The 25,465-nt window shown below is 30.5% G+C and overlaps 1 protein-coding gene across 6 annotated transcripts in view; it reads right to left on the minus strand.

Moving 5' to 3' along the window:
- LOC122506360 (beta-glucuronidase-like) overlaps window positions 1-25,465 on the minus strand; it is a 623,628-nt gene that overhangs the window by 245,468 nt on the left and 352,695 nt on the right. For 5 of the 6 annotated variants that reach the window (XM_043618482.1, XM_043618483.1, XM_043618487.1 and 2 more), the window contains exons 6-7: window positions 11,114-11,393; window positions 10,759-11,036 (exon numbers count right to left, since the gene is read on the minus strand). In XM_043618482.1, the coding sequence (XP_043474417.1) occupies window positions 10,759-11,036; window positions 11,114-11,393 (558 nt within the window). The remainder of the gene's footprint in view (window positions 1-10,758; window positions 11,037-11,113; window positions 11,394-25,465) is intronic. The other variant, XM_043618484.1, reaches the window with a different exon arrangement.

Here is a 25,465-nt window from a genome sequence, read left to right on the forward strand (position 1 = left end):
CCATTCTTACCTAAAACAATCACACAAAGAAATACACTGTTTGGTAGTTTTCGCTGTCATTAGTGGGCGAATAGATTCGCCCCAACCGCACATTTTTTGAAAAAACACTTGTAAAATTTTTGAACAATAGAATATCAAAAATCTATTATGATATTTGTGTTCAGCAGTAAATTTGACTTTAGAAATAATTTTTCCGATAATTTTTCCGACCGTTTATCACTATTTACAATGGCAGACTAAATGAGTGAAAACAAGTAAGCGAGTATATCAAAATCACATTTAAGTACCTAACTCCTATGATAGATGGCGCCAGAAGCTCAAATGTGGCGTACAATGTTCATTTCACATAACAAGTATACAGTTTAAAAGGGACTTCAATCATATGAACAGTTTTCTCTCCAGGGCTATAGAATAGTTTCGCACCGCGAATAGTAATGCCACACCCTACCCTATATATATACATTACCGTCCACGAGTATCAGAACGATTACACGCGACTCTATAAAAAAACATGCCATCACTTTTTCAATCATATCTCGTAAATAAAAGGATATATAAAAAAACATAAATATTTTTTAGAAAGCTGATTGAATTTTTCGTAAAATAAGCTGTCTTTGAAGTAATTTCGTTAACTATTTTTTGAGTTGTAGGGTGAGAATGAAATGAAAAAAATTATCAAATTTTCTCATTTTTGTCTCTTGACTTCAACTTTTTCAAAAGTCAAAAAAAAATTAGATAAAAGTTTTTTAAAAACACAGAAATTCGTAAACTTTGAAATTTTTCAATCGCCATTTTGAATTTTTAAATTTTGATCAAATATTTGGATTCAGCGACCCCAAAAACGTAAAATATAATGATATCAGGTATTAAAAGAAATAAAAAAATTTAGCACATTTGTGGCACGAAAACTTTATTTTGACTACACTGCTAAGGGCCAGTTTCACCAACTGGCGGTAAAGCTTAGTTCAACTGAACTCGTTCAACACTTGATCGTCAGAGTTAACCGCTAGTGCGTTTCACCAGCCTAATCCCATTTTAAACTGAACGCGTTTAGTTAACCTACATTCCCTAGAATTTCCTAGTGGTTATGGCGCTTAAATCTAACCACGGAATGTAAATAAACAACTGAACTAATCTAAAATATAAATGTGTCATAGGTTCTTTTAAGCTTAATACAGTCGTGTCTCGTCATTGCAAGATTCTCGAAACTGCAAGCCCTTTTGGGCGGTACGCTCTCGTAATTGTAAGATGACGTCATCAACTTTCAGTGCCGACAGTTAGGGAGCAATGAAGGTTCCAAATAAGAGAGGGCGCCTAAAAAGAATATACCTATGCTCATCCCTGGAAATCTAGAAAGTAGGCGTGGTTTTAGTATCTTGCGTTTACGAGAGTTGAAGAGTGGGAAATTTTCACGAATCTTGCAATGACGAGACACGACTGTATCTATTATTTTAAATTAAAACCTTAATAAAAAATGAGTAGTGGAGTAAAAAACAAGTTGTTCTTTTCATGATCATTTAGCTTCCACAATCTAATATATAACAATTGCTTAATTTCTTATTCTAGAATAATTATTTTAAAGTATTAAAAAAAATTTCAAAAAATAAAAAATTTAAATTTTTTGTTAAAAATAAAAATATTTTCCGATTAGTTTTATAAATATTGATAAAATATATACTTTATATACATGAATCGATTCGTTTGCATGGCAGAAATACAATTTTGACAAGGGTGAATAAAAATTTTAATAAAGAAAAAAGTTATTTTAAAAATTACAAAATTAAAATTTTTTGTTGAAAGCAAGAAGACTAGAGACAGGAGGGCTAAGTCGGCTGTTTTCTCACTCACAGCAGTGAGTCAGTATTAATGGGATTATGAAGGCGTGGTTAGATTGCGCCAAATATCTTGTTTCGGTTCTGCACATCTCGCACACTCTTACGTTATATATTTAAATACGTGACACGCGTGTGTGAGTGGAAGTGCAGAATCAAAACACGATATTTAGCGCAATCTAACCACGCCTTCATAATCCCCCTATATTTGTCCTACCCCCACTACTGCAGTTAGCCCTCCTGTCTCTAGTCTTCTTGGTTGAAAGCAAAATTAGACAGAGAGAGACAAACTTTTTTTTTAAAGTCCTTCTCTATATTTTCCTAATTTATTAACATAATAGTACATATTTTGTGATTGTGGTAGTAGATCAGATTTGTAAGTTTCAATACGAATGTCAATTAAATGACCATTTAAAATTTGTAATGGCTTTTATATGAAAAATTTCTAAACATTTGTCAGATTTATTTTTCTTTTTTGAAAATCCTTCTTTCTTTATATTTTTTTAATTTAATTTACATTTAATAAAGTTATATCTGTTGAAAAAAAGCATCTACATGCAATATTGTTTTGATAGTGAGTCAGTTTGGGATAGAATGCTTTGTATATATAATGATTACACTTATTTTGTTAAATAAATAATACACTGAATGTTAATTAATTTTTTATATAGGTAGTGGTCCCTTAAGAAAATCAACAAATCGTAAACGTTCTCACTGCTCTTCGGGAGAGTTCGGCAAGTTGAACGCGGTTAACTCTGCTTAAACCGACAAAATTCAGCGATTAAAATATAAACTTAGTTCAACCGAGTTGAACGTAGTTACCCAGTAAAAAAATTCGATACACGGACCGCGGAGTTTGTATACGAGCTCGGTAGCTCGTATGAGAAATAGGAGAAATCTCTCATACGAGCCTTTTCCGTAATGAGAAGTGTATAGATGCTTGTATATGAGGTATATGAGAATTGTATATGAGAATTTGATAATTCCTTGTTACTCTTACTTACCGACATTAGATATTTCTCGGATGCGGTAAGCACGATTTTGTATTAAATTTAATTATTTTATAGAAGAACATTTATATAATAAATATATAATAATATATTATTAATTAGTAATGAAGAAAAACTTATTTATTCTACCGCTAATACAAAATCGTGCTTACTGCATCCGAGAAATATCTAATGTCGGTAAGTAAGAGTAACAAGGAATTATCAAATTCTAACCTTTTTTCAGTATGAATAAATTTTTTGAACAAAATTATCCTTTTTTTCTTAAAAATTCATTTCCCTTATGAATTTAGCTTTGTTTTAGATGAGAAAATTCATTTCTATTATCTACATTTACTTTAAAATAGTGTTACATTAATAAAAATGCTTTAAAAGTCACCTCGTATACAAGCATCTATACACTTCTCATTACGGAAAAGGCTCGTATGAGAGATTTTTCATATTTCTCATACGAGCTACCGAGCTCGTATACAAACTCCGCGGTCCGTGTATCGAATTTTTTTTACTAAGTAAGTAGATGGTGAAACGTACGCAGACACTTGATCTCGTTCAACTTATACTTTGAACGAGTTCAGTGCTTGAACTAGTTTGGTGAAACTGGCCCTAAGGGGTTAAACGTGCGTGAATAATATTAAATTCCCATCCATAGGGGCACAAAAATTGTATACTTTTAAGAAACGTAAATTAGAATTTAAAATTTAAAGATGGCGGACCAAATATGAAGGAAACTTTGAAAGGGTTAGGCACTATTTTTCAAAATACCAAAATGTAATTAAATTCGCCTATGTTTTCTTACTCGAAGGCTTTTGGGGTCGCTGATTACGAATTCAATGTTATTTTTAAGAAATTCAAAATGGCAAATCCAATATGTGGGACAAAATTTTTAAAAATTTATGCAATTGACCTTAATTTTGTCACTTGAGGGTTTTCGTGGTCGCTGATTACGAATTCGATTTAAGTTTCCAATAAATCAAAATAGCGGATCCAATATGGAACACAATTTTTACTTTATGCAATTGATCTTAATTTTGTGACTCAGCGGTTTTTAGGGTCGCTGATTACGAATACGATGTTTGTGGTTAATATAATATGGGGAAGAGAAATTAAAATAATTTTCTATCCACGCTCGCTGGTTGTGAGTCGACACAAGTGCTAAAAAACAAGTCAATTGTCAGTGAGCGCTCCTAGGACATTAAGAGCTACCTGACTGGTATTAGAACTCCCGAGTAACAAAATTAAGGCCAATTGCATAAATTTAAAAGAAAATTCTGCCATATTGGATCCACCATTTTAAATTTATGAAAACTTACATCATATTCGTAATCAGCGTCCCTAAAAACCACCGAGTCACAAAATTAAGGTCAATTGCATAAAGTAAAAATTTTTGTTACATATTGGATGGGGAGGGGGTCAAAAATTGGTAAAAAAATTGTCCTCGTGGTTTATGGACGGCTTCTAAAGCTTATACCTCGGTTTATATCATGATTGTCAATATATCTTGGTGTCAATGTTTTGACGAAGAAGGAAGAATACTTTAATAAAATAATTCTTCTAATGTATAGTGAATTTATACCGTAAACTGGGGCTATTAGGAACAGATTTCAACTTTAAAGTCTTGCAACTTTTTTGTGTATTGAAATATTGCCTTCATTTTTTGTTTCTTTTCTTGATCTTGAGAAGCATATTGAAGGGTTAAATAATTGTCTTGATCAAAGCTGGAATTTTAAGCAAAAAAGACAAAAAAGACGCATTTCTTCAAAATTACAAAATGGGGATATTAGGAACAAGACGGTAAAAACCATTGGAAAAAGTATTTAAAGTTAAAGAAGTTATTTTTTATTGCTCGAAAGTAAACACAGAATATAAAACAAATGTAAAAACAAAACTAAAAGAGCAAATATGTGTTTTAAACTTTGCTGGTATCATCAGTTAAGGTAAATGATAGAATCACTGGTCGTTTTTTGCAACTTGTCGGTCCCAACACTCTTTTTCAATTTCGAACCATCTTTGAACACTAAAAACCAAATTAGGTGATAAAAAACAAAAGAAATTACGAAAAACTTACGTTTTGACAACACACTTTAACAATTCTGAAGAGATAATTGTGTTCCTTATATACCCGCCTTTTGGGAATTTTGGTTTTTGTTTCTAAAATCTTACTGTAAATACAAAATAAACATATTTATTATTTAGTGATCTCAATAAATTTTCCCATAAGAAATCCCATTAATAAACAAGTTGTAAATCCAGATGTTCATTACATGAACATTTTGCTTCCTCTTTACGATCAGCAAAAAAAATTTAACGATAAATATATTTCATTTTTAAATAATTTTTAATACAATTTAACATTTATAAAACAAAGTTCATTCTTAATAAAAAGAATAAAATTTTCTTATACGTTAAAACCTCTTCGAGTTATCGTGTTCACAAAAATCGGGATCCACACATACATACATCCGGACAATTGTTCAGGGTCTTATATAACATAGTCCTATATAGAAGAAAATTTGTTAAAATGATTTTTAAAAATTTTGTAAATTAAACGACTACAAATCTTCCTCACGAGGAAGCAAAAACAATCACTTTGAGAAGTTAAAAATGAAACAACTTACCTCAGTAATCAAATGTTTTCACGTTTGAAACTTCACTAAAACACATTAAGTCACTAACAAGCTACAATTGTTTACAAAATAATTAATAGTCACAATTATTGCATTGAAAAGTATTGCCAGTTACCGCAGCAACAATTTTTCAAAAGCAAGTAACACAATTTATCGATAAACGGCGCCAATAACATCAATTCCACTCGAAAACAGAATTTTGTTCCTAATAGCCCCAGTTTACGGTATATAGTTTTTATATCGCTAGACTGAACTAATCGAAACACAAACCATTATTTTGTAATTTGACTTGCTTGGTACTTAGAAACGTCTGGCAACACCGTATTTCTTTAGTCGTGTTGCAAATGTTTGGTATGACTTGTTTACATTTACTTTTGAGGAGAAAATTGTGTATAATTGTTGCCAGATGTTTTTTTAACAGATATTTAATCATTATATATATGTCTCGTATTAAAAAATGTTTCATCAATTTCTTAATGCTAAGTACTTTGTGGTGAGTAAATATGTTTGAAAATGTACTCAATTCCCACAATTCGCAATGTTAAAAGTTAAAAACAAAGACGCTTATAACTTTTTTTACAAGTACCCACAGGTCTCAAAAATTTAACTACATTTTTTTAAAACCATTATCTAACAGTGGTACAACTCTGATTTTTACATGGCTCATAGGAAAAAATGTCACTAGCTTATAACTCATGAAAACCCCTTAAAAAATCACTATTCATACTTTAAATTTGATTAATTTCACTTATTAATATATTAAATCGAAAAAAGATATTTTCAAAAAAATCAAAATTTTGAAAGTCCATAACTCAAAAAATATTTCATAAAATTCAAAAAAAATTTATATTTACACTTCTACTAATAATAGTAACATTTTAGCAAAGTTTAGAGAAAATTCATTTTTTGACCTGGGCAGTTGAGGAATATTTCCCCATATGTTCGTAATATGCGGTTACTTTTTACTATTTTACTCCGAGTCCCTTTGAGATCCCAAGATGAAACTTACAGGACATGTAAAGCACATTTGCCCTAACATTTAGTAAAATTTTGAAAAAAATCAAAGATGATGTTTGTTTAAAAACGGATTTTTAATTTTTCAAAATTTCAAAAAAAAATTTTTGAATTTTATTTTTAACTTAAAATATACTTAAAACCAAAGAAATCCTTTTTTCAAAATCAAAAATCGGTTAATTAGAACCAAAGTTATAGCACTTTAAAAAAAGACGCAAATTTTAAAAAAGCCATATTTTTAGTAATTTTTAAAATTTTGAAAAAATATTTGGTGGAATTGTTTATTACTATAAAAGTAATAAATTTACAAAAGTACAGCCAAATCCCAACAAGTCATAAAAAATAGTGTGTTGAACTGGCGTGGAATCCACCTATTTAAGAAGAAGAAAAAAATAGATCTTAAAGTCTTAGTCACATTTTTATATACACACAATGAAATAAGGTCTGGAGTGTCATAAGACAAAAGGAGAAATATCGCGCGCGCGTAGCTCTGCTTGTTATTCATTATTCCCCCAGCATAAATCCGTCCCTATTCTCTCTCCCATTCGCAGCCGCACGAAGCCAGAATCGAGTCATCACAGTTAAATTCCAATGAACCAATCGTCGAAACTCGGCTTCACTTTTTTAATGATATATCGAAGACGGATTATCTTTTTTTAATTTTTGAAGACTTATTTTCAAGTTGAGATTCTAACGAAGATTTATGTGTTTTTAGAAAAATTGTATCTAAATTTTTCTAGAGAAACTAGACAGATTTGTTACAGCGCTATGACTATTTTCCACATGGGGCGCACCAATCCTCGGAGCGCGAAGCGCGACGACCAGCAATCGCGCGCCCCAAGGCGCGCTGAAACTTGTGAGCGAAGCGAGCCTCCGCGAGAAGCGCGGATGAGAATGTGTCCGCCCGAAAGGCAGGCAGATTTTTTTTCTGTATGTTGAATTCTACACGAAAAAATAAATAAAAATGTATAATGCCAGTCCACTTGATTAAGAATTGTGAGAACCAGCAAGGATTAGAGAATTTTTGAGCTTGCAAAAAGAGATTTTAGTTTTTCGATGAAAACACCATAACAATAAATTGTAATCACTTCCGATATATTTTTCCTGTAATCTACGCGTAAAAATGAATAAGTATGCCAATTTTCAGCTCTCTATGTGAAAAACTGTGGGCGCCAGGGGGGTTACATGCATTTTTTCGAAATTTTCAAAATTTTAGAGTTTTTCGCTGAAAACACTAAGAAGATCAATACCAAATATGTTCGCTATATTTTTTCTGTAATCCATTTTTGAAAATACATATGCATACCAATTTTCATCTTTCTCGGTAAAAAACTGTGAGCGCCTTTTTTTGGGAAAAACTAAAAATTTGATGTTTTTCGTGACAAATTCTATAAAGATGAGCTCCAATCACGTTCGCTATATTTTTCCTGTAATCTACGCGTAAAAGTACATACATACGTGCACCAATTGTGAATTCCGAAATACTATGTTGTACTCGGTAAGCTCAATTCCTGTCAATTTCGTTTAAATTTTTTTGTAATTATCTAATTCCTTTGAAGATTGCAACACTCTGAGATAATTACATCTAAAATTCAGTATTCATAGTACAGTTAAAATAGCTGAGTGACAAGCTATTTGTCTCCGACAATAAAAGTTGAGGGTTCAAATCTTCGGACAGACAAATTCTTTTCCTCGTAAAATATTAAAACCGTATTCAAAACAATTAAACTCAGGTTCGTTTTATCTTTTCCAAATGAAAACAAAAAGTATTGGTCAGAAATGGAATTCAAAAGAATTAAAATTTTTTAATTCTTTTTAATTTCTCACTTTTTACTGGGAAAGGAGATATTTAAAAAAACCTCTTTTCCCCACTTAATTAACATCCATTTCAAACATAGGGAAAAAACCTCTATACATCGAAATCAAAACATCGACCTTGAAAGATAAACATCAATGTTTTCGATGCACTGAGAAAACTGTTTGGATTCGTCAACAAAAATTTGGTTGTACCAACAAAATCTTTTTTCTAACAGACGCACCGAAAGTACCCCCCCCCCCCCCGATTAAAGTTTATTGAAAGAAATACCCTTGTTTTCTTTGCAATAAATTAATATTAACCCGTGCCTCAAAGCCCCTCAAATTTCCCATGTATTTTAAAAGGGGAAAAACGATTTTTCGTTAATTTAATATAAAATCTAGAGAAAATTTTCCAGTCGGTCCAGGATGCTTTTCTTTTAAAGTGTTCAAGGAATGTAGTCCTCTTATATATTTAAAAATTTTTAAAATTTTTATATATTTTATAGTTTTTTGAAAAATCCTCAAAAAAGCAAAAACGGTAATTTATTATTATTTTTTATTATTTATTATATTTTTTTTTTATTATTTATTATTTTTTTTATTTATTATTTTTTTGGCTTTATAAATCTATCAAAAAATAAGAAATATAAATTCATTAAACCGATTGAATTACAATTGGCTTTATGAATCTATCAAAAAATAATATCCTGGACCGACTAAAAAAAATTTCCACTAGATTTTATATTAAATTTACGAAAAATCTGTGAAAACCCTAATCCCGAGATTTTAATTTGAAAATTAAAAATTGAGTTTGAAAAATATATATAAGTACGGGTTCGACTTGCGACGGAAAGCACAATATACACTCACACACAGCTGATGGGAACTCTCTGGGTGCGACTACACTAGTTGCAGAGAGCGAGAGAAAGAACGTTGCAAGAACTGCAACCACGATGGCCAAAAGAAAAGATGGACTTACCGGTGTGAATCGCCGGCTCTCTGCGATGAGGAATCTCTGCTTATTAGGAATGCGAAGCGAACAGTATTAATAACAATAACTGAAGAAATGAAGTTATATTTAAATAAGTATTTATTATGACACAAAAGAACAGTGGTTTTTAACAAAGAAATGACGCTAATCACGTATAATTTAGTGCGCTGTTCGCAACAATCTTTTAGTCTAATTTCGACAATCTTTTAGCGCAGCTCGCGACAATCTGCCGGTCGACGTCTCTTTTTTGCTAGCACGCGGTTTTGTCGTCTGCTTTCAGCATCGAGAATCGATGTATCGATTAGTCATATCTCGCGATAGAACATCGATTCGCGAATTTCAAATAATGTGGGAAGCAACTGCGATTAAAATCAATTCGGTTTGTTACAAATCGTTTGTTCCCCATTTAAAATACATGGGAGGGGCTTTGAGGCACGGGTTAATATTAATTTTTTACCAAAAAACAGGGGTATTTTTTTCTATAAACTTTAATCCTAGGGGGTGAGAGCCAAAAATTCCGACTTTCTTTTTTTGAACCACCCTAATGACCATTGGTGAATCAGTTACGTAAATTCCACAAGTTACGTTCGTTACGTAACTTACGTAAGTTTAGTTTCGTTTAGTTTGCACAGTTCATAATTAAGAAACAGCAATGAATTTGTTGTATTGTGTTAATCCCTGATGGTCTTTCTCTTCTCTTTCCGTAAAGAGTCTCACTGCTCAAAAATCAATTTTAATATTAATAAATAAATTTATAATTTAATTTTTTTTACGATCTTGAGAATTGAATCAAATGAACTTAATTGGAACTTGGTTCTTCTATGTTTAAGTTTTGTATATTCTCGACGAAGTATTATTTATAAAGTTTCATTAAAAAGTTAATACTTGTGTTTAATGCTTCATTAAATATTTGTACTTTCGGTATACGTGTGTTAGAAAAAATAGTATGTGCAACTCGGGAGGAAAAATGATTTTCATAACGCGGTGCTAAAAAGGGCCCTTTTTGCACCTTGTTATAAAAAATATCGTTCGTAACTTGTGCGAGCAGTTGTTACGAAATTACTATTCCACTCGTGTTTTACAGTTCTCGTTGTAAGTCATCCATTTCCTTCCCTTGCCTTGATGCTCAATATACTATTATTTGTAATATGTGCAACAAAACCATTTGGTTGAGCGAACCAAATTTTTTTGTCGAACATCTACTTTTCCAAAACAAATTTCAACCTTAGTATTTTGGTATAAAGATGTAAATTTATAAATATATACTAATAATATTATGAATTGACGTCATTAATTTATTTGTTGATATAACTGTTTTTGTTAGAATGTGAAAAGAAATAATCTCAAAAAAAGTGCTCAACAAAACGATTTTGTTAACATTACAATATTATTTTTCTCAGTGATGTCGATGTCTCATCACTATAATACCCCTGTCTCCCCTATTGTTTCAAAAATAGAAAAAATAATTAAGGAACATTTAAATTAATAATTACAACCTATCAGCCATATCCATAACCTCGTCACTGTAGGGATAATGGCTTGTTCTGTAAGAATTAGCTCCAACCCATTGAAGTAGTTCGTAATCTCTAGTCATTGTGACTAAATCAAATCCACGGCCTCTTATAGCTGAATCTTCATGTCTACCGAAACCACGAAGGTATAATTTCTTATTATTTATTAAAAGACTATTATTTGTCCATTGTAAGGTTCGAATACCAACTGGTAACCTGTAAATATCTGGCTTTGTAGTATTCGGCACTGATACAGTAACCTGAAAATATATTTATTTGAATTTATTATTTATAACCTTCATAATTTTATAAAAAAGATTACATAAACATTCGGTACCTCTAAAGTGTATAAATATCCTGGATTTGGATTCATATTTATAGGCCACCATAGCTTTGCAAGAGGTAATTTTAAAGTTCCTTTCATTTTGTAAACTGGTTCCTTAAAAACTAAGGTATTCTCCGCATCTAACAGTCTAACTCTGCAAACAGGTGTTTCCCTTTCTCTCATACCATTAGCTTTAATAATATATTTCACAATTCCCATCTTTCCAATTAACCCAGTATTTACTGTAATATCCTCAATATACACTCGAGGCTTAGTGTGCAATAATACTGACCTAGTAATAAGATTAATTTTAATTTTTTAAAAACACAGGCATACGCAATTCAAATGTTTTTTTACATAAAACAATTGTTAAAAATTTTTAAAACTTATATATATGTTATCCTTTAAGTCTCACCTTTAATTTAAGACCAAATAGTTTAAAAAATCTTATTTAGTTCGCGGGATATCATTATAAATGCCAGAGCATGTTTGGACATGCTAAGCATGTCTGGACAAATGCATTGAATTAGTAAATGTTTTTGACTGAAAATGCTCAGACGTTTATAATGATATCTCGCAAACCGGATAAGATTTTTTAACTTTTTGGTCTTAAATTAAAGATAAAACTTGAATGATGACAACTATATATAAGATTTCAATTTGTTTTTACAGATAAATCGTGATCTAAAGACGGGCATACTTTTGGGTCTTTGCCGATAAATTGAGTAACTTTTGACAGTTTTGTTTATTGAATTTTTGGTTTTGTGTACCCTTTTACGGTAAAACTTTGAGTTCCGATTAGAGTTTATATATGCATATTAATGTAACTGAATTTTTGCTGAATTTTCTTTTGTTCTTTATTTTCAACTTAATAAAATTTAACTTGACGTGAAATTTGTTCTAAGTGTGTGAGTGGGGTCTGTGTACGGTCCTTTGTTCTTTCTATATCAAATTAAGTAATGTCAACAAGGATGTCTGCAACAAACGAAGAAGACAAATTGAATCGACTGCTAACCGCTGTTGAATCACTCACACTTTCACACAATACTCTCCGAAATGAAGTACAATCAGCTATGAAAGTATTTGAATTTATTAAAATTAATCAACTTAATTCTGATGAAAGATTACTCGAGTTAGAGAAAGGATTCTCTTCTTTCAATAATCAATCTCGCTCCAAAAATCTAATTATTTTCTGATTAGAGGACTCAGAAAGTGTAAATCGTGATTTGATAACCTCTATCCTTAAAATTAAATTTATTTCCTCAAGATGGGTGAGAGTTGCCTTTAGTAGGGTCAAGAAGTTTAGGAATCTCAACCTCGCTATTTCTAATGATAAAACAAGAAGAGAGAGAAGAGCATCGTGAACTGCCGGACAGAGTTGTCAAGTTTCGAGAATTAGGTATGAACGCGAGAATAAGGAACAAAGATTTAATTATAAATGAAAAACCGATTGATTTACTTTGCGCAAACCAATTATTATCAGCATATCAACTAAAGGAAGTAAGTATGATAGCCGATCATTCTGATATCACTCTAAAAATTAAAGCACTGAATAAATTGGAAACCCCTGATTTGCGCAAGAGGAAATTACAAGAACAGCTTCAAGTTATATCTAATAAAAAGGGTAAATCTTCGAAAACTTCGGCGAACCTGAATCAATTGTCCCTCTATTGTGGAAGATCAACTCCGTTCTGATCACCATCCTGAAAAATCGGGACCTTCTAAAGATTAGCAAAACATGTCTGGGAAGAGGGGGATTCAAAACTCTTTAACCCATTAACGCCCACCAGGACGCAAAATGTACCATGATTTCACAACTCTTATTTTGTATGAAATAATTAGTTAAAAATTTTAGGAAATACCATTTCCGACGTGAAATTTATCGTTCTTTCGGAATAAGAAGCTAAAATTTGTTTATAATTATCTCAAAAAAATTTATAACAATTTTATTGCAAAAAAAACACTTTTTTACAAAAAAAAAAATTTTTCAATTATTATTTTGACATGGAGAACATGAAAATTTTTTGAATATGGTCTCCAAAGCACAAAATATCGCGTCCTCGAACTCTTAGCTATAAAAATCCATAATTACTTTTTTTAAAATTCAAGATGGTGGATACGAAAATGGCTATTTTTCCAAAATGCAGAAGGCCGAAAAAAAATTTCAGGTAATTTTTTTCAAAAGTTATTAGATTTGCTTGAAAATAGTTACTAGGGGGTTTTTGGGGTCGCTGATTACGAATCTGATATTACTTTTTTAAAATTCAAAATGGCGGATCCAATATGGCGGACATATTTTTTAAAAAGTGATTGGATTTGCTTGAAAATAGTTACTCGGGGGTTTTTGGGGCCGCTGATTACGAATCTAATGTTACTTTTTCAAAATTTAAAATGGCGGATCCAATATGGCGGTAATTTTTTAAAAAAGTGATTGGATTTGCTTTTAATTGACCATTCAGGGGTTTTTGGGGATGCTGATTACGAATCTGATGTCACTTCTTTAAAATTCAAAATGGCGGATCCAATATGGCGGACAATTTTTTAAAAAGTGATTAGATTCGCTTGAAAATAGTTACTCGCAAGCTCCACGAATTGGGTCTCAGTACTAAATTCATCATTATTTTATTCGCGTTTTATTCAGTGGCAACAACAAATATTAAATGTAAAAAGGGCACTACAGAATCTGTTAAGGTCACTCAGGAGGTACTTCAGGGTGAAGTTCTTAGCCCTCTTGAGTTTTTATTATTTATAAATGATTTTAAAGACTTTTTTTATAAACAAGGTTGCAGGGGTATTGCCATATATAGCAAAACGGAGATAATGACCCAGGGATATGCGGACGATTATGTTTTCCTATCGGATTCGCCACTGGAAGTTAGTAAGAAATTAAAAGCACTTTGTTTATATTGTGACTCGAACAAATTAATTGTTAATATCAATAAAACAAAAGTTGTAATTTTTTCTAAGATGCGAAACTCGATAGCAAAAAAATTTTCCTTTTTTAAATATGGCGAAGAACGGATTAAGGTGGTTGACAGTTATGTTTACTTAGGCGTGCCATTCTCTGGGTCTTGTTCATTTGCACCGGCTGCAAAAAAATTTACGAGTTCAGCATATCTAGCAATTCGAAGCATTCTGAGAGTGATTCACCTGTCTGGGCTAACTCGTGGAGCTCTTACACAAAGTTGTTTGATAGCCTTACAGTGAGTGCATTAATGTTTGCTAATCAGGTGTGCGCATTGTATTTTCTTGACTTTATCGAGAAGACGCAACTTTCTTTTTTGAAGCAATTATTATGCCTCCCTAAAAATACCCCGAGTTATGCACTAAGATTGGAGACTGGCTCCTTACACCTCTCTTTCGTTGTTTTAAAAAGTATATTATCATGGCTGACTAGAATATCGTTAATCGATCATTAGCGTTTTCCTAGAATTTGTCTTGAAAGATTAATTTCATTAGCACAAAAAGATCAGTGTATGAAATTGAACTGGTTTAACCAAATAAGAATATTTTTTATACTGTCTAACTCAATTGACAAATGGGATAACTTTTCTCTATCTTCAATAGCCATGGACGGTGAGATCATTCTCGGGAACTACGAATTTTATTTAAGGAAGTCGGATAATGAACGACTACATGCTTTCACCAGTCTTATAATTTTTCCTCATCTTTCTTTACATGTTGGAACACAGCCTTATTTGTTTCTATGTCTGAAACTATTTTTTCAAAGAGGCATTTCACGTCAGAAATATCACGATTTGCAAAGGGTATGCTGATTTTCGCAAAACTTCGTGGGATTATAAATCTACATAAGAGACTTCTTTCCCCCAAATTTTTTCAAAAAAAAATTTAAATTGTTGAAGATACGCCATTTTGAATTTTAATATCAATTTTATAAAATTTTGAATATCTCGGAATATTGTTTATGGATTTTTATGAAATTTACACCTTTTTCAGGTAAAAGTATGTACTTTAAAATGCAAATAAAGTTATTTAAAAAGAATTAATTTTTAAATAAAAATTTTTTTTAAAAATTTTTTAGATAATTTTTTGTTTATTTACTTTTCTCTGAGAAAAATTTTATTAACATATTTGGATTCCTTATGAATTCACCTTTAATTTCATAAAAAAAATTGATGGAGACTCAACTGGGTCCGGAGATATTAAAGGTTTTGTAAAAAATAGGTCTAGTTGCAGCAGCAATGCACGACAACGATGACGTACTACGCGACTTGTGCAGTATGGTGCTAAGGCGCTACGACGCTTTTTTTTACAAAAACTTCAATATCTCCGGACTCAGTTGAGATAACTTTATTTACATTTTAAAGTACATACTTTTACCTGAAAAATGTGTAAATTTCATTAAAGTCCATAAACAATATTCTGAGATATTCAAAATTTTATAAAATTAATATTAGAATTCAAAATAGCGTATCTTCAACAATTTTAATTTTTTTTTGAAAAAATTTGGGGGAAAGAAGTCTCTTGAATAGAACTATAATCCCACTAAGTTTTGCAAAAATCAGCATACCCTTTGCAAATCGTGATATTTCTGACGTGAAATGACTTAAAAGAGTTTTAGCACAGCTTCGTCCTTCTAATAAATTTGTCACAAGAATTGTTATTAATCGCTCTAAACACGTTTTTGGCATGGAAAATGTCTGCTTATTTTGTAATGAGGGAAATGATGACTTCCACCATATTATGGTAGAATGCCTGGCATGGAAGCATGTACATTAGAGCTGTGCAAAATTCGAACCGAACCGAGTTTTGTTCGGTTTGGGGGCGCCGAAATGTCGAATATTCGACATTCGAACTGAACGACTGAAATGTCGAATTTTAGAATTCGACATTTTAGCGTACTAAAACCGAACACAACTCGGTTCGGTTCGAATTTTGTAGTAACTCGAATGTCGAATATTCGACATCCGAACTGGGCTAGTTCGAAAAACCGACATTCGAACTAAGCTAACTCGAGTGTCGAATTTTCGACATTCGAACAGTTCGGTTCGAATTATTTTGCACAGCTCTAATGTACATGAAAGATTGTTCCCTAGAAATACTTCTTGTGATGAAACGGACCTTTGGCTAAATATTATTTCCTCAAATAATGTAGTTGTAATTAAAAAGTTTATTAATGGCTGATTCTAAAAAATGTCGAAAATGGCTTTTCCAAGTTGATCAATTTTTTTAACTCATTATTGAATTTTTTTTCACAAACCGTATAGTTTATGCCTTATTTGATATTTTATTTGTCCCTAACTTTTTTGAGTTTAAATTAAATATAAAGATAAAAAAATTTTCTGAAAATGAAGGTATAACAGAGTCGTGAGGGAATGATTTTTAATATGATTCCACAATAATTGAAAACTCTGTGAAGCGCCAATTATTCTTTTATTGCAAAACAATAATAATTTAATAATTTTATTGCAAAATTATAATAATTAAATCTATAATGTAACAATTTAATTGTTACGAACAAAACACAGTGATTTATAAAAGTAATATTAAATAATTTAAATGACAAACTTTGATTTCTATAAATCAGTCTAAAATTTTACTTATGTTTTTAAGATTGTTAAGATAAGGATATATTTTCATATTAAAAATCTACGTCGTAGAATAATAATGAAAGAGAATCTAATGTACTTTTCAAGTTGTTTTAAGAGAAACGAGAGAAAAAGTATTAAAACTAATTTGAAACACTTATAAATATTCATTAAAGTTCATTTATTGAAATTACGTTGCGCACCGGTTGAGGTTTTAATGATTCTAATTAACGAATTTATAATTTTTTAACAGAAAAGTAAGACAAAAATGTATAAAGATGATAAACAGAATCTTCATTACAGAAATTTGTTGTTTAGTAAAACAACAAATTTCTGAAAAATATTTGATTTTTTAAGTGCACAAAATAGCCCCATAGAATCCTAGTTTTTCATTTTTTTTCACTTTTCTCTTAAAATAGTCAATATAAAGTTAGCGCATTGCGTATGTATCATCACAACACAGTTGACAACAAATATCCAGCTCAGTTTATGAGACACATTAAATGTCTAGAAGATCTGGTATAATTTTTCCGAACTTTCAAAATTTTTGACACAATTTTTCCGTTTTTAGAAATTTTTTTGCCAACTGACAAAAAATTAAATAATAACATTTATTGCTCTCTATTGTCATGTAATCAAACTTTAAATTAACAAAATAATTCATTTTAATAATTATATTCATTAAAAACCTCGCGTTCACAAAATAGCCCCAGTTGACGGTACTGAAATAAATAAAGCAAATATAAATATTTTACACCCTGAAAAAATGATATTGTCAATTCCGACATACGAGTATGGTTAGAACGTATAGCTGAAACAGCAATACTGTATTTCTGTTCTTAAAATACAGTATTGGTGTTCTTCACATACATATGGCTGTTCTACACTGCGTATAACTGAAACAGCAATACTGTATGTCAGTCCTATATCCACGAATATAATATGTGAGAATTGGCTATATTTATGGCAGTACCATAAATATATTTTTTCAGTGCACTTATTAAGAAATACATCATTCCCTCACAAGGATCATTCCCTTATTAAAAATTATGAGGGAATGACGAAACGAAACAAAATGACCATAATCTCAAAAACATAACCTTACTTTCTTATGTACGAAGAAAAGTACGATATTACTACTTGAACCACATGCAAAGATACTATGATTATTAAATAAAAAAGTGCTTAGCGTTATAGAACGCAAATAAGGGAATGACGTTAAAAAATGTAACATTTAACAAACTTATTGACAAATTAGTTTTAACAAAACATCCGTTCTACAACCATTCACTCTAGTGTATGTTGTCAATGACAATGTTGACAACTTTGAAAAAAATTAAAGCAGGGGTTCGTATAGGTCTTCAAATTTTGCTCCAATCACACTGTTTTAAAACGGTGAGGGAATGATAAGCTTTTCAAGGACAAATTTTGAAGTATAATTAAAAATATTTCCATTGGCTTTTTTTATATTACAAACTTATGTAGTTACAGTCAATACTATCTTATATAAGTAAAAAATAAGATAACCAACAATTTGTAAGGAATTTTACGTTTTGAGTTAATAATTCTCTTCAAATTTAGCAATTGGGACATAGTGAGGGAATGATTTTCAGGGTAATTTCTTGGACATATCTTTTTTGTTTATCATATAAAAAATAAATTTGTTTCATAAATTCGAACATCTAGTACAGTAGTTTTATTAAAAAATAACTTTTCATAATTGACGATCCTGATTTACAGAAATCATTAAGGACATCAATTTCGATTTTTTCTTACAATCAGCCTAAATATGTTAATTTCTATTTTGAATGCAAGAGATATTAGGATTTGCTGAGCCATCGTGTATATACTTTTTCTTTTTATATTTTTATTGTATGTTATCTTTGTATCTTATTTTGTGTAAAGCGTCAATTGTATATATTTTACTCAAGTTTGTAACTCCTCTTGTACGAACGTAATGATCACCAAACAAGCGTAAATAAAATAATATTATTATTTATTAATGTATATAAAATTAGACTTTTGTCTGTACAATGTACATTGCACACGATTCAAAATTTTTAACATATTATTTCTTCTTTATACATTATGAAATCCAAAAATGACAAAAATAAAAAAATCTATGTATGTTTGTCAGTAGTAGAGCTAGGAGACTTCGGGACCACTTACCTACAGTCGGTAAGGTAGATTTCTTAATTTCGTACTTTCAAGTGGCTTAGAGGGGGTGTTCTACCTTACCGACCGAGTTTTAGTACCGGCTGCCACCGCTAGATGGCGCCACTAAATTTTTGCTCAACTTAAAAGTCGTTGGTGGGGTATTTGAATTTTTTTTCATACTTTCAAGTGACTTAGAAGGGGTGAAAACCCCTTCGGTAGAAACCTTACCGACCAAGTTTTTAGTACCGGCTGCCTCCGCTAGATGGCGCCATCGTCGAATTCAAACCCCCTTGGTGGGAAATTTAAATTTTTTTAATTTCTAAATATTAAGTCTCTTGGGTTTAAATTACCGACCGATTTTTATTATCTGCTGTCACCACTAGATGGTGCCATTTTATTTTTCGCTCAATTCAAACCCCTTGGTAGGATTTTTGAATTTTTATTTTGAAAAAATTAAATTATGATTTTTAGTAATGGTTAGCAGTGAGAGATGGTACCAAAGTTGTTTGCAGTACTTTTCAATTTTACTCTATTATTGGTAAGTATTTACTATGAGTAGTTGCTACAAAATTTTGACATATCAGTGGTATAAATTAATTCAATTTTCATGTTAATTAAATAAAAAGAAATGTTTGGTGAGGCTGTAAATTTTTATTCAGGCTAGTTCCCAAAAGTGTTGGAAATGATTTTAATTTTTTCAACCAAATTAGCAACCATTTTCATTATTGGACACTACCGTTTGAAAAAAACATATTTAGATGAGAACAAATATTCCCCTTACTGTTTTTAGATAATAATAATAATTATTATTTATATACAATATTTTATTATTAATATTAAAGAATTAATCCAAAATTATGTTTGTGATAGAAAAAAAATATATGTAAATTTCATGTTTTATGCTCACTTTTGCGTTTTTTAAAACCATTGTGTGTCAACCCATGATTTCCACTGTACCAAGAAAGTATTTTCACTTAGCCGTTACTGATTGGTTAGATTTAACGTGTCGCCTGAAGCAGCCAATGAGGTAACAGTTAGTCTGTTGGCATCCAACTACCCTGCTGTAGACTAACCTCATGTGCATGGACTTTGGAGAAACTTACCTCCATGTTGTTATACAAAACAGTTTGACATTTTCATTTCAAAACGTGTATATGAATCAAATCGTCTCTCATAAGGAGAAGAAAACTTTTGAAAGAAGAAAACTTTTGAAAGAAAGAAATAGTAGACAATAAGCAAAATGGAAAGCTGTGGTCCAGGATCATCACAAGAAAGAAATATGTGGGTGTGCAGTGAGTGCAAGAAAAAATTTCGAAAAAGCAGTTTACCAAAACCGACGTCCACAATATTGGAAGATGAAAAGGTAAATATGTTTTATGCATTATGTAGATGTAAATTAAATTCATCTGCTTTTTATTAAAATCCAAATAATTATCTATTTTAAAATGCTTTTAATATTGAAAGGGCTTATGCACAATAGAATCGAGTTCTGCTGTTTTTAGCGCTCACCCGGTGTTAACACCTAATTAATCCTGATTTGATAGTTCATATGTGATTCAGGTGTGCTTAAGCCTTAAATCAACAGAATTTTTTAAAATATTTACAGAACTATATAAAACAAATGAATTTTTAAATTTAGGAACAATATTTTTACAGTGTAACTAAATCTGCATTCATATAATTGTTTCAGCATTCAAAACTTTCAAACAATAAGGAGGAGACATATATTCCACCAAGAGTACGATACACAAGATGGGATGTACCACGATATATTCAAATACCAATGACATCTGAATCACAAGCTACATGCACCACCTTAAATTACCAACCAACTCCGAAATGCTTATTAACGCAAGGCATAACATTGAGTGATTCTTCATCAAGTTATCTTTTATCTGAAAAAAAAATATTTTGTTTCCGAAACAGAACAGCATACATTAAATAATCAAATTGCACAAGAAGATCCTGTACCAAAGCCAGAACAATATGCAATGGAAAACATGGTTGGAATCGAAAGTTATACACCCAACTCAGAACAATTCTCAAATGAAGAATTGTTTGCATTCGCAGAAGAACTTGCACAAAAAGATCCTGTACCAGAGCCAGAACAATATGCAATGGAAAACATGGTTGGAATCGAAAGTTATACACCCAACTCAGAACATTTCTCAAATGAAGAATTGTTTGCATTCGCAGAAGAACTTGCACAAAAAGATCCTGTACCAGAGCCAGAACAATATACAATGGAAAACTTGTTTGGAATCGAAAGTTATATCCCTGAATCAGAACTATTCTTAAATGAAGAACTGCTTGCATTTGCAGAAGAATTTGTACTCGAAGATCTTGTAGACGAGTGAAAACAATTTCCAGTGCAAGAAAATCAATTTACAACAGAAAAAGAAAGTAAGAATAATCAGAGGAAACGTATGAGCACTATAAAATTGACAAATGCAAAATACAAGCAAGAAGAGGATGAAGAAATAATTTTGAGAGTAAATGTTTTCAAAGTTAAAAGTGATATTAGCTTATTTGTTACAGTGAAAACTGCTTTAGTTATATATAAAGAATATTCTTGTTAAGGTTGATATCAGTGCTTTAAAGTAGGTATAAAAAATTTTTTATTGTCGCTTAAGGGAAAATTTCCTTTTTTTTATATTGAGAATGATATCTGATTTTATTTTTGTGATTATATTTTTTTGTGTCTGTCTCAGTGTGTAGCAGAAAAACGTTTTATAAACGAACAAAAATTGTTTTTTTCTTAGTTAATATGTTTATTGTCGCTTAAGGAAAAATATTCTTTTTTATTTTTGTGATTATATTTTTTTGTGCCTGTCTCAGTGTGTAGCAGAAAAACGTTTTAAAAAAGAACAAAAATTGTTTTTTTCTTAGTTAATATGTTTATTGTCGCTTAAGGAAAAATGTTCTTTTTTATTTTTGTGATTATATTTTTTTGTGTCTGTCTCAGTGTGTAGCAGAAAAACGTTTTATAAACGAACAAAAATTGTTTTTTTCTTAGTTAATATGTTTATTGTCGCTTAACCCTTTAACGCCCAAATGGACAAAATTTTGGCATGAAGTTTGAGGACTTATTTCGGTACTTAAAAATCAATAGAAAAATTCACGAATCATCATTTCTTATGTTTTCATATGCACTCTATCGAATGGCGTTAAAAAAAAGTCAAAAATTTATAAACAAAAAAGTTATTAATGTTTTTTATAAAAAAAGTCCGATTTTTTTCCAATTTTTGTTTAATTTTCAATTTTTTCTACTATGAAATAGCGAAAAAATAATTCCAAATGTTACAAATAACGTGACATAGATATATAACCTAGAAGATAGGACTATAGAGAAAATTAAAAATTAAAATGGCGGCTCAAAAATGGAGTTTGAAGTTCAAATTTTTTTCAAAATTTGATTCGAAAGTACGAAAATTGTTAAAAGTGTTTAGATCAGCTTGAAATTTGTTACTTGGGGGTTTTAGGGGTCGCTGATCACGAATCAGAAGTTCAATTTTCAAAATTCAAAATGGCGGATCTAATATGGCGGCTAATTTTCTTTAAAAACTAATTAAATTTGCTTGAAACTTGTTACTCGGGGGTTTTTGGGGTCGCTAATTATGAATATGAAATCCAATTTTTAAAATTCAAAATGGCGGATCTAATATGGCTTACAAATTTTTCAAAAATTTATTAGGTTAGCTTGAAATTTGTTTCTCGGGGGTTTTAGGGATCGCTGATCACGAATCAGAAGTCCAATTTTCAAAATTCAAAATGGCGGATCCAATATGGCGGACAATTTTTGTAAAAACTCATTAAATTTGCTTGAAACTTGTTACTCGGGGGTTTTTGGGGTCGCTTATTACGAATATAATATCCAATTTTTAAAATTTTAAATGGCGGATCTAATTTGGCCAAAAAATTTTCAAAAACTCATTATATTAGCTTAAAATGTGTTACTCGGGGATTTTAGGGGTCGCTGATCACGAATCTGGAGTCCAATTTTCAAAATTTGAAGTGGCGGATCCAATATGGCTGACAATTTTTCTAAAAAATCATTAGATTCGCTTGAAACTTGTTACTCGAGGGTTTTTGGGGTCGCTGATTACGATTATAATGTCCAATTTTTAAAATTAAACATGGCCGCTTCAATATGACAGACAAATTTTCAGTTGAAATTTGATAATCACAATCTTTAGCCATTAAAATATTAAAAATATTTTTAATGTTTTCCAACTTTCACCGCGTAGAGGTAAACGTGAACTGATAAGTCTTTTATTAAATTATTTTTTTTTTCGATTTAATATATTGATAAGTAAATTTAATCGAATTAAAACTATGAAGAATGATTTTTGAAAGGTTTTACAAGAGCTTCAAGCTGGAGATAAAAAAAATTGTTTTTTTCAATTTGACCCTGAAATAAGTAATGATTAAAATAAAACATGCATTTCTATTTTTTTACCTTTAAATTCAAAAATTATAATAACAAATAAAAAGAAGAAAAATACATAAAAAAATAAAACAGTAAAAAAAATATATAAAATTTAAAAATAAAAAAAAAGATTTTCCAGTTCACGTTTACCTCCACGTGGTGAAAGTTGGAAAACATTAAAAATATTTTAAGTATTTCAATGGCTAAAGAACGTGATTATCAAATTTCAACTGAAAATTTGTCGGCCATATTGGATCCCCATTTTAAATTTTAAAAATTGGATATTATATTCGTAATAAGCGACCCCAAAAACCCCCGAGAAACAAGTTTCAAGCAAATTTAATGAGTTTTTACAAAAATTGTCCGCCATATTGGATCCGCCATTTTAAATTTTGAAAATTGGACTTCTGATTCGTGATCATCGACCCCTAAAACCCCAGAGTAACAAATTTCAAGCTAATCTAATGAATTTTTGAAAAATTTGTCGGCCATATTAGATCCGCCATTTTGAATTTAAAAAATTGGATTTCATATTCATAATCAGCGACCCCAAAAACCCCCGAGTAACAAGTTTCAAGCAAATTTAATTAGTTTTTAAAAAAAATTAGCCGCCATATTGGATCCGCCATTTTGAATTTTGAAAATTGGACTTCTGATTCGTGATCAGCGACCCCTAAAACCTCCGAGTAACAAATTTCAAGCTGATCTAAACACTTTTAACAATTTCGTACTTTCGAATCAAATTTTGAAAAAAATTTTAACTTCAAACTCCAGTTTTGAGCCGCCATTTTAATTTTTAATTTTCTCTATAGTCCTATCTTCTAGGTTATATATCTATGTCACGTTATTTGTAACATTTGGAATTATTTTTTCGCTATTTCACAGTAGAAAAAATTGAAAATTAAACAAAAATTGGAAAAAAATCGGACTTTTTTTATAAAAAACATTAATAACTTTTTTGTTTATAAATTTTTGACTTTTTTTTAACGCCATTCGATAGAGTGCATATGAAAACATAAGAAATGATGATTCGTGAATTTTTCTATTGATTTTTAAGTACCGAAATAAGTCCTCAAACTTCATGCCAAAATTTTGTCCATTTGGGCGTTAAAGGGTTAAGGGAAAATTTCCTTTTTTTATATTGAGAATGATCTCTAATTATATTTTTGTGTCTGTCTCAGTGTGTAGCAGAAAAACGTTTTATAAACGAACAAAAATTGTTTTTTTCTAGTTAATATGTTTATTGTCGCTTAAGGAAAAATGTTCTTTTTTATTTTTGTGATTATATTTTTTTTGTGTCTGTCTCAGTGTGTAGCAGAAAAACGTTTTATAAACGAACAAAAATTGTTTTTTTTCTTAGTTAATATGTTTATTGTCGCTTAAGGGAAAATTTCCTTTTTTTATATTGAGAATGATCTCTAATTATATTTTTGTGTCTGTCTCAGTGTGTAGCAGAAAAACGTTTTATAAACGAACAAAAATTGTTTTTTTCTAGTTAATATGTTTATTGTCGCTTAAGGAAAAATGTTCTTTTTTATTTTTGTGATTATATTTTTTTGTGTCTGTCTCAGTGTGTAGCAGAAAAACGTTTTATAAACGAACAAAAATTGTTTTTTTCTTAGTTAATATGTTTATTGTCGCTTAAAGGAAAAATTTTCTTTTTTATATTGAGAATGATCTCTGATTTTATTTTTGTGATTTTATTTTTGTGTCTGTCTCAGTGTGTAGCAGAAAAAACGTTTTATAAACGAACAAAAATTGTTGTTTTAGTTAATATGTTTATTTAATTTATGTTTCTATTCATATAGTGGAAAAAAAAATTTTTTATAAATCGAATGTCGTTATTATTGTTTTCCTTATAGTTCTTAATTTTAATTTTAATTAGTAACTTTTCTAATAGTTATTTACTTTTTCATAAATGTATAAAAAAAATGATTTGAAGTTTATTACACAGAGATTTTTAAAAAAGTGGGGTTAAGTGTGTGGAGAGGGAAGGCAGGCGGTGCTCAAGCAGGGAGTTGGATGTGAGCTCCCGCGAAGAGGAAGAAGATAGGCGGTACTTGAGATAGAAGTGAGCTCGCACGGAGACATAGGAGAGAGACATTGCTCAGGCATTCAATATATGTCATTCAAGAGGTGAGGACATAGAAAAGGGATTAAGATTCTGCATCACAGTTTTGTCTTACTACATTGAAAGTGAGTTTTAAATATTTATTATTATTATTAATT

Source organism: Leptopilina heterotoma, unplaced genomic scaffold, assembly GCF_015476425.1.
Source record: "Leptopilina heterotoma isolate Lh14 unplaced genomic scaffold, ASM1547642v1 Lhet_411, whole genome shotgun sequence".
Taxonomy (NCBI): domain Eukaryota; kingdom Metazoa; phylum Arthropoda; class Insecta; order Hymenoptera; family Figitidae; genus Leptopilina; species Leptopilina heterotoma.